General features: G+C 46.4%; 1 protein-coding gene across 1 annotated transcript in view; it reads left to right on the forward strand.

Annotated features, from left to right (window-relative positions):
- LOC143713514 (integrin beta-1-like) overlaps positions 1 to 9,755 on the forward strand; it is a 29,234-nt gene extending 19,479 nt beyond the window's left edge. The window contains exons 13-15 of the mRNA XM_077204852.1: positions 6,465 to 6,697; positions 7,620 to 7,786; positions 9,659 to 9,755. Of these exons, the coding sequence (XP_077060967.1) occupies positions 6,465 to 6,697; positions 7,620 to 7,786; positions 9,659 to 9,736 (478 nt within the window). The 3' untranslated portion in view covers positions 9,737 to 9,755. The remainder of the gene's footprint in view (positions 1 to 6,464; positions 6,698 to 7,619; positions 7,787 to 9,658) is intronic.
- The last annotated feature ends 729 nt before the right edge of the window (positions 9,756 to 10,484 follow it).

Raw genomic sequence — 10,484 nt, forward strand, 5'->3', positions numbered from 1 at the left:
ATTGTTAGTTGAACTTAAAAAAAACGTCCTGGTTGCGTATGCAACCCACCGTTCCCTGAAGGAGGGAACGGAGGACGTAGTCGACGGTCGACTGAATGGGGATCGCGCTAGAGAGCCTATCATCTTCGATTTCTATTGAACGAGCCAATGGAATTTGGCGTGCGTGATTTGCATCACACACTCCGCCCCCGCGGCGCGGGTATAAATACGGAAGTGGATGCACGCACTAGTTGCTTTTCGCTGAGGAGCTGAGAGTAACTCGGGGTCAGCGGTGGTCCAGCGGTAGTGGCAAGGGGACTACGTCCTCCGTTCCCTCCTTCAGGGAACGGTGGGTTGCATACGCAACCAGGACGTTCCCTTTCAATCGATAACGTCAGACGTAGTCGACGGTCGACTGAATGGGGATTACCTTTGAAAACGCCACTAACGCTGCCACCTTCCAGTGCCTAAACCAAAGCCTCCTGATGCCCCCGCAAATTTAAGGCGGGGAAGGACAGGGCTTAGGCCAGGGAAGTCACTGCTGTTCCTACAGGACCACTGGGAAAGCGTTCCCCGTACATTGGAAGGAAGGGACGCTGCGGAAGCCATATCCAACCCAGAGGGAGGTAACGTGGAAAATACACATATGAACTGGGCGGAAACTGGGCAGTCTAACATATGGAATGTCACTGGGGTGGCTCCAGCCTAAGACGGGGGGAGACACACCGGACAGTGACGGCAGAGAGACTCTGCCGAGGGAAGACACGGGCTCACTGCAGGGAGCCGTATCGTGGAAGAATACACATATGGGCTCGCCGTAGGGACCGCAACAAATGGACCCAGCCTAACACAGGTTCCACACTGCTTACGAGTGGTAGGCCTAAACCCAGACGTTACGCACGTCCGACGTCGGAGGGGTGTGGAGGAACTCAAAAGGGTTCAATTTTAAGGGAACTGAACTGGAGTAAAAAAGGCGCACGTAACCAGTCCATAGGAGGGGAATGGCGCAGCAAGCCGACACTTGAACCGGGCTCACGGTGAAACTGGCTTCATGAGAAGGGAGCCCACGGGAAGCAGCGGTTAAACTAGGTGTCGTCCAGCCCCCAACTCTAGAATCTGTTTTAGCAAAGCATATCGTCAACGCCCAGGCGGAGCACTTTACACTCATCATAGAGGAGCTCAACACCTAAGTGGACATGTTGCATCTCGGATTTTTACCGAAATGAAGGCAAGCACTAGTGCGACTTTGCATGGAAACAGCCTTCCCTCTCTGCTGAGTTCCAACAGATATTTGTAGAGCTGGTCTGAGGTCTATGGCTTGCGTTCTGTACACGTCCAAGCGAACGGACAGAGAAGCCAGGGCTGGATCTGCCTCCTCCAGGGCAGCGCTTGCAGGCTCACCACCTTCTCCTATTACGGGAGAGGTAGGAACCTTGGGCACAATCCGAGCCTGGGTCTCAGCTTGTGAGAGTTAGCCGGCCCAGACTCCAGGCACAATACGTTGACCGAAAGCGAGCAAGTCCCTACCCTCTAGTAGAGACCACGCGAGCAGGAGAACTGATATAACAGAATTTTTAACTCACTGCCTGCAGTGGCTCAGGGGCGGTCTCTGCAGTGCAGTCGCACCAGGGACAAGGCCCAAGAGGATAAAGAGGGACGCAAGGATTTACAAGACCTTGCTCCTCAGGAACCTGATGATCAGAACGTGCTTCTGCACACTTCTGAAACACGATGAGCGTCGTTTAAACACCGAGGCAACATCATTTTGAGGGTGAAGGAAAACAGCCTACTCCAACCCATTTTGCAGGAAAGAGAGCACTGAAGTGATCGAAAGCTTTCAGGATCTCCTCTGGAGAGAAGACTCAACGACTAGGTTCCACTTCTAAAGGCGTAAGAACGCTACCCATTTCTAGGGGGTGCTCGCAGAAGTGATGGTAACTATCACATGTCCCTGTGATAGCCACCTGAACCTCCGCGTTCAGATGTAAGACCGCCCGGAATCTCCGAGGGAAAAACGCGGGTGCCATCTTGCCCCGTCCCTGAAAGAGTTTTCAGGGGAAGTCCGGAAGGCTGTCAATGGAAACCAGGTCTAGTTTGGCCAATAAGGGGCAACTATGAAGAGCTGTTCCTCTACTGACTTGGCACATAGGTGCAAGCGACGGGCGCAAAAATACAGGAGCATTGCTCAACACAACATGTGAAGTTGCTGGGCTTCAGGAGCATTTTCTGCTCAGCACTTGAGTGTGATAAGTTCACTGAGCTTCAGGAGCATTCCTGCTCAACACCTGAGTGTGATAAACTCACTGAGCTTCAGGAGCATTTCTGCTCAACACTTGAGCGCGAAGAACTTCACTGAGCAACAGGAGCATTTCTGCTCAGCACTGCGTGTGATGAATTCACTGAGCTACAGGAACATTTCTGCTCAACACCTGAGTGTGATGAACTCACTGAGCTACAGGAGCAATGCTGCTCAACACTTGCGTGCGATGAACTTCACTGAGTTTCAGGAGCATTTCTGCTCAACATGAAGTGTGATGATTTCACTGATTTGAGCAGGCGCAAGGCGACCATGAGTCGCAGTTGCTTTTAGAAGGCTCACTGGGGTTAAACACATTTCTGCGGGCCCTTGGGGCAGCTGAGAGGCAGTGTTTGTCCAAGGGTAGTCCGGTCGGTTTATACAAACACCGGCAGGAAGACGAAACCGGAGGGGCAACTGAGCGGCGCCGGAATGGTCATGACCCAGCTGGACCCAGGGGATGGAGTCTCCACTTGCCCTGGCTATAACTGTCGTGAGGCTCGATGGCGGCACGATTGAGTAAAGCGGGAAGAGTGGAACAAAGCGTCCTCAGAAGCTTCTGACTCCAAGGAGGAGGTGACGGGTGAGTTGTGACATGCAAGGCAAGCTTGCACAACGATTGCAATGTCTAACAACTCGAGACACGAATGCCCGTGTAGTCGAGGGTCACCCAGGCCTCCGTTAAAACACGCCCTTTGTACATGGCCCCTCTGTTGAAGAGGGTTTGGCAGCAGACCGGCATGAACTATAGTCACACAGGGTGAGCTGCTCTGCCACGGTCACCTCGGGACTCGATCATGAAGCTAGTCCTGAAACGGTCACATATGGAGGAAGCCAAAGGCTGCAACTACCATATACCCCAGGAGCCTCTGAAAGTTCTTTCAGTGGGACCCTTTCTCACTTCAACACCAGCTGAACATATTCTCATTGGAGAGACGTGTTAGACCGAGTCCATCTCCAAAACTGAAAAAGAGAAACTCAGCCCGTGGGCGAGATTACTCTCTTCCAGTTGACCTGAAGACCCAACGGGCTCTGGAGCACTCGAGGGGAAGGACACTCTACTGATACTCCACCCTTACACGCAACACACAGGATGGCCTGCGGTGCGGAAGGTAGAGATCTGAAGCACATGTCTTTCAGGTCGGAGCTGCAGACCAATCTTGGGCCAAGATGGTCACGACCCACCACCTAGTAGCACGAAGAACGAGTTTACAACTGGCCTTTGAACCGGCTGGAGGAGCGGCTATATCAAATCCTTCGCCAGCAGGATAAGATAAGCAAGCACAAGTCAGGAGCACTGGTCAACACTCGGTGTGATGAATATCACTGAATTTTCAGGAGCACGTCTGCTCAACACCTAATGTGATGATTATCACTGACTTGAGCTGGGCAGCCGAGCCTGAGGTGGGGCAGCAAAGTAGAGATAGTGGTGTTAGTGTGCAGTGCAACACTTACCTGTCTCCACTAGCGGCAGGGGGACGTGAGAAGGCGGATGACCGGGTCCTCGAACGCCCCAAGCTGCCTGCTGGCGACCAAGGGAAGCTGGGGGATGTAAGGCTATTACAGGGTCACACCCGCCAGACTGGTCCACTTGGGACCCAGGAATAGAAAATTTGCTCTTTTTCTGAATATGTGGGTACCGCTGACCCCGTTTTTATAGGGGCCAGCGGCGGAACAAACACACACATAACAAAAAACTCCAGCCGGCCCTCCAACCAGCCAGAGGGAGTGGATCGGCGACCACTCCACGAGCAACTCCTCCATCCCTGAGAGCCCGTCCAGGTTCAGCGTTTTCTTTTGCGCTGATGCTTACCACCTGGCTTGGCAGCGCCTGGAGCAGGCTGGGCGCCCCTTCCACGGCCGGCTCCACACCGGAACCTGGGTGAAGGCTGCTGCTGTGGCCCGGCGGGAGCTGAGGCGGCTGCGGTCGGACGCCCTCGGCGACGAACAGGCGGAGGATCTGACCTCGGCGGGCGGGTGAAGGCAGCAGCGTCCCTCCGAGGCAGGATGTGCCGGATGGCCTCCGTCTGTTTCTGGGCTGCAGAGAACTGTTGGGCAAAGTTCTCGTCGAACCGACCGCGCGAGCTGCAACCTTCGTCGCCCGGAGGGCGAGGTCAGTTGCAGTGCGGAGCTCACCCATGAGCTCACGGTCCGGACTACCCTCGTGCATGTTCATGAGTGCCTGGGCCTGGTGGACCTGGAGCAATGCCATGGCATGCAGAGAGGAAGCGGTTTGCCCACAAGCTTTGTAAGTCTTTCCAGTAAGAGCGGACGAGAACTTACAGGCTTTAGAGGGGTGACGAGGATCCCCTCTCCAGGAAGCAGCCGGCGTTGGGCATAACTGCATCGCAACAGCCCGCTCCACAGGAGGGATAGCCTCGTAACCCTTCACCGCTCCCCCATCAAGGGTAGTGAGGGGGGAGGAGCCACTCAGGCGGTTTCTGGCAGAGAAAGGTGCCATCCATGCCCTCGTAAGCTCCTCATGCACTTCAGGAAAGAAAGGAACCGGGGCGGCGGACTGAGAACCAGTACGGCCCGCCCCGATATACCAATCATCCAACCGAGATGGCTCGGGACACGGTGGAGGGTTCCACACGAGCCCTACCGCCTCGGCGGCCTTTTTCAGCATAGCTGACATTTCTGGATCTGGCTCGGGCAACACTGGTCTCCCAGAGGGAGGCAGTGCAGCCGAGTCGTCATCTCCAGAGTTCAGCTCCCCCTCTGATGCTGCGATTGACATGGTATCCCCTGGAGGGGCCCCACATGACACGGCTGGCCTGTCCATTACAGAGGGACCAGCGGGATCAATGGGGAGCTCCACCGGTTGCGGTGCGAAAGAGGAGTGAGGGATCCACGGGGCCTGGCCGGGCGGATTACCCCTCACTGTGATCCTCAGATCACCCAGCTTGGACGGCACCCCAGTCTTTCTTTGGGAAGGTAACCCAGAGGAAGAACAAGGGCGGGGCCCAGGGGTGGGGACTGCACCAACGCTTTTGACGAAGGCGAGTCTAGATCTCAGCACCGAGATGGCCATGTTCCCGCAGTGAGAACATGACTCATCCACGAAAGCTGCCTCGGCATGCTGTAAGCCCAAACATGCGACACAACTTTCGTGACCGTCAGAGGGGGATAGCGCCAGACCGCACCCAGAAACGCACGGATGGAATGGCATCTTGAAAAAGACGCACTCACACCCGTATTGCTCTTTTAGGAAATGGGACCGTCACCAGTGCCGGAGCACACAGGGAATGACCGCGGCAAACACTGAATAGTCTTTCAACCAACAGTGAAGCACTCACTTCTCGCCCTCTAACCAACCGTCAACACACAAACAAACAATAGAAATTTGATGCTGTTAAAACAGCAGTTGAGAGCTGAGAAGCTCGCGATCACCGCTGCACCACGCTGTAGAACACCAACACTGGAGAGGTCTTCCCGCAAGAACACCGACACACTCGCTCGTTGAATACAACAGCACTCTTCAGAGACATCAAAGACGAACGGCTCCGAAGCGAAAGGCAACTAGTGCGTGCATCTACTTCCTTATTTATGCCCGCGCCGCGGGGACGGAGTGTGTGATGCAAATCACGCACGCCAAATTCCATTGGCTCGTTCAATAGTAGTCGAAGATGATAGGCTCTCTAGCGCGATCCCCATTCAGTCGACCGTCGACTACGTCTGACGTTATCGACTGAAAGGGAACTAAGTATTCTGGTTGCCTTAATATTCTAACTTTATTAAAACTAAACATCTTAGTTAATGTAAATCAACCGAAACTCAAAATATTATGTTATATGAACAACATTTTTTTTTCAGTGTATTAGTCACATATATTTGTCCATTTTTAAAATGTTTTTAAATATATTTTCAGATATATAATTGAAACCTTTTTTTAATGTTTTTGAAAGAAGTCTCTTCTGCTCACCAAGCCTGCATTTATTTGATCAAAAGTGCAGTAAAAACAATAATATGTAATTTATTCCTTTGATGGCAAAGCTGAAATTTCAGCTGCCATGAAAAACTGTACTAACTCTCAAAAAGACAACGGGAAACTGTCAGAGTTAGTACACTGTTTGTCAATATCAGCCCTATGTCTTTGTGAGATTGTAAGCGAAGCAATGTTACATTTAAACTCTCAGTAATAAATATCTTTCCACTGAACACGTTCTCGACTGTTTTCCTGTGGCAGGGAGTGTGTGCAGTGCCGGGCGTTCGGCACCGGAGAGAAGAAGGACACGTGTGAGCGAGACTGTGGCTACTTTAACCTGATCGTGGTGAAGGACCGAGATAAGCTCCCTCAGCCGGTGCAGGCCTTCCCGCTCATGCACTGCAAAGAGAGAGACGCCAACGACTGCTGGTTCTACTACACCTACGCCGTCAACAACAACACCGAGAAGGAGGTGCACGTGGTGGAGACTTTAGGTGTGCTTTCACACCGCAAACATCACGGTGTCGTTCAGTGCCAAACATCCCAGTCTTAGTTTCTGTGTGCTTGTTTTTATTTAAACATTTACTTACAGAATACAAACGAGCCTGGGGTTCAGGGACGGACAAATATTACGTCATATTTTAATTGAGAGAAAGAAAGAAAAAGAAAAAGAAATAATAATAAAAAAGAAAGAAGAAAAATATTAATTAAACAAATAAATAAATAAATAAAAGTGGAAATATTGATTAAACAGATCACATAAGTATAACAATCCTCCCCACAAATCATAAAATTATAATATTAAATAAAGATTATACAAAAAGTGAGCATACATTCAAGGTTTTAAAAACCTTTCTTGTTACAGGATGTACACAAGGATTTAATATACACCTTAACATCTTGAAAGTGAGAAAAATTGGGGGGTCACTTTCTTAGTTTTACATTTGTGGATAAAGTATTTTGCAAGCAAATGAATGAAGTTGGAAAGAAAATGTACATTTTCATATTGCTTCTAAAAAATTAAAAACTCAAAAAATCCTTGAAATAAAGCTCAAAGTCTTTATATATATATATAGTTTACCATGAACTGGCAAAAGTCTTGCCACAGTTTTCTTGTATGATCACAATGCCTGAAAAGATGCAAAAGAGTCTCTGTGAAAAGTACATTTCACAGCTATACTGAATTTAAATTTCGACACAATGAAAGTTTTAGCAGGATAATACAGAAATAAGCCTAAAAAATATCTCTTTGACTTTATTTACCAATAGATACTTGTTAGGAATTATCCAAACCTTCTTCCAATAAAGATTTTGCACAAAGTTGTTCCATCATGAGGAGTGGAAACACAATGATTAAGAAAAAGAAAAGGAATATGTCTATTATTTTTGAATGTTTGTATGTGTTTTGTGTGTCAGAGTGTCCGGCGGGTCCTGACATCATCCCGATCGTGGCGGGTGTGGTGGCAGGGATCGTTCTGATTGGTCTAGCTCTGCTTCTGATCTGGAAACTGCTCATGATCATTCACGACCGCCGCGAGTTCGCCAAGTTTGAGAAAGAGAAGATGAACGCCAAGTGGGACACGGTATGTAAAAAAAAGAATGAGTTTTAACTTTATTAAAACTTGGCCAAGTTCCTTCAAGTTTTTAATCAGTCCAAAATTCCCAGATTGTTTCATCGGGAGTGTGGTTTTCCTGTTTAAGAGCACGGTTTGTAGGAAAGCTGTCCGGATTTTAAGGCGGCCGTGGAACTGAAAGGCTTTAGGATTTTCAAGGCCTCGTTTTTCTGAGTGTGTCGTGGCCGGTTGAGGAAGTGTGTAAGATTCACTGCTGCCCTCTGCTGGGTCACCTGACTTGATCACCCGGGTGACACAGAAGAAGTGCTTCAGGCTTCAGTGCTTCAGTTAAAAAAAATTAAAAAATGGTTATTTTGAAAATTCTGTACTTGCAGATAATATTAATGAAATAAAAGACGACTTAAGTGCACTTAAATAGAGTTCACAGTAAAAAATGCTGGGTTGTTTCTACACAAATTTGGGTCAAATATAGATAAACCCAGCCATTGGGTTACATTTTTTAATTAAAAATTTAACCAAACGGTTGGGTTTGTCCATATTTGACCCAAATTTGGGTAAAACAACCCAACATTCTTTAGAGTGTAGGTTATACATACTTATCATAGAGATAACAGTAAATTATGCATAATTACATAAAACTGACCCCAAACCAAATCCTACCCTATCCCTATAGTAAGTACATGTAGTTTATTAATATTATTCAGTACTTAAATATATAATTACACTGTAACAATTACACCTTTAAATAAAGTGTAACCGAATACACTTTCATGGCTGTGTTTCTTAACACTTTGTGATAATGTCAAATTGGTTAGACTTTATTTTAAGGTTTCATTGTTACAGTGTAATTATACATTTAAATACTGAGTAATATTAATAAACTACATGTACTTACTATAGAGTTAGGATTAGGTTTGGTTTAGCGTTAGTTGCACGTAATCATGCATAATGATTATTAATTACTATTGAGACTACGTGTAACAAGAACACTGTAAAATAACGCGTTACCGTCATATTAAATACATTTTAAGTACATTTTAAATGATTATGCTTTAATAATCTTTTGCCGTATTTTAAAGAAGGACATTTATTTTGACTGACATGTACTCAATTACAAATTCATTATTTCAAATGTGTAATTACAGATGTATTTAACTATGACTTATGAACTTCAATAGAAATGACATTAAAGTATATTTTAGTTTACTGTAAATGCTTGTCAGTATATTCGGCAGTGTATTTGAACTGTATTTCAAAGACAACAGAAATAATTATGAAATTACATATAAAGATGTATAATAATTGCATTTAATATAATTCTAAACTACAATACATTTTCATTTAATTGCAATTAACATTAAATTACGTGTCGAAAAAAATTACATTCAATTCACACTTAAGTATATTCTTTTGTAGTATATTATTAGTGTAATAACTACTCTTTTTAAAAGTTTCACACAGGAAATGAGGTATGATGTATTTAAGGCTGTGATACGATACTTACGGGTTTTTTCAATTTTAATTAGAATTAGTGTAATTCATTTAAATATTTATTTATGTATTTATTAGATTCCCACCATGAATAAAAAATATTACTTTCAGTATTAAGTTAAACAAAGTGGAGCTTCAGATTTAGTTTTAGGCGCAAATAATTAGATACAAAACCATTTTATGTTTTATTCTGTTACGATCTCATTGCATCTTTATTTGTACTTCATTCTGTTGCTGACGTCATCATTCAGTATCCATGCTTTCCTCCTTTTCCTTTCATGCTCATGAAATCTGTCCATCTCTCTACGATCACCATCTTTTGTCCATCATTTCAGCTCTTCTGTGTCTTCATCTCTCCTTGATCTGTTATCTGTCCCTTTCCACTCTCAGACAGAGAATCCAATTTACAAGAGTCCTATTAATAAATTCAGGAACCCAAACTATGGACGTAAAGCTGTGGCTCTATAAGTTTGTATATCTCAATCCTCTTTCTGCATGTGTGTGTGCGTGTGTGTGTGTGTGTGTGTGTGTGTGTGTGTGTCTGTGTGTGTGTGTGTGTGTGTGTGTGTGTGTGTGTGTGTGTGTGTGTGTGTGTGTGTGTGTGTGTGTGTGTGTGTGTGTGTGTGTGTGTGAAACATACCTGTCAACATTTGGTTTTGCACAGAAACGTCACCTGCCATCATGTCTATCGGCTCGCTTTCGGGTTAAACTTTCCGCGACTGGGTTATAGGTTGCCAGGTTGAGGTGACAAACGGGTTGAAATTGTAAATGGTCTGTGGATTGTGTGAATATAATGCATTTAATACAATCTGGCCACTGGTCAACATTAGACAAACATATTGGTCCGATACATGGATTTCTCGTCGACGTCATCACTGCTTGCACACGCAGCCAGGGGGCAAAGGACCCGCGGTCTTCGTACCGGAGTAAAGGGTTTCTGATGGCAGATGAATTTTGATAGACATACCCTGCCATGCATTTTCAGTTAGCCGTAAGGATGTAACCAAGGCCCTTATGGACATACACCCAGGCATCAGGTTTTAATGCCTTGCCTTTAATAGGGAGCACATCTGACCTCAACACGCAAAAATCCGGTGCAGCATCAAAGTATTTGACGATCTGCACATAACCACATAGCACGTAGTTGTATGCATCAAGGGATTTGTACGCTCTAATCATTTCTCTTGTATACACACTTGGTGTCTGAATTAGACAA

Source organism: Siphateles boraxobius, unplaced genomic scaffold (genome assembly GCF_051911475.1).
Source record: "Siphateles boraxobius isolate OS27281-9 unplaced genomic scaffold, OSU_SipBor_1 511, whole genome shotgun sequence".
In the NCBI taxonomy this organism is placed as follows: domain Eukaryota; kingdom Metazoa; phylum Chordata; class Actinopteri; order Cypriniformes; family Leuciscidae; genus Siphateles; species Siphateles boraxobius.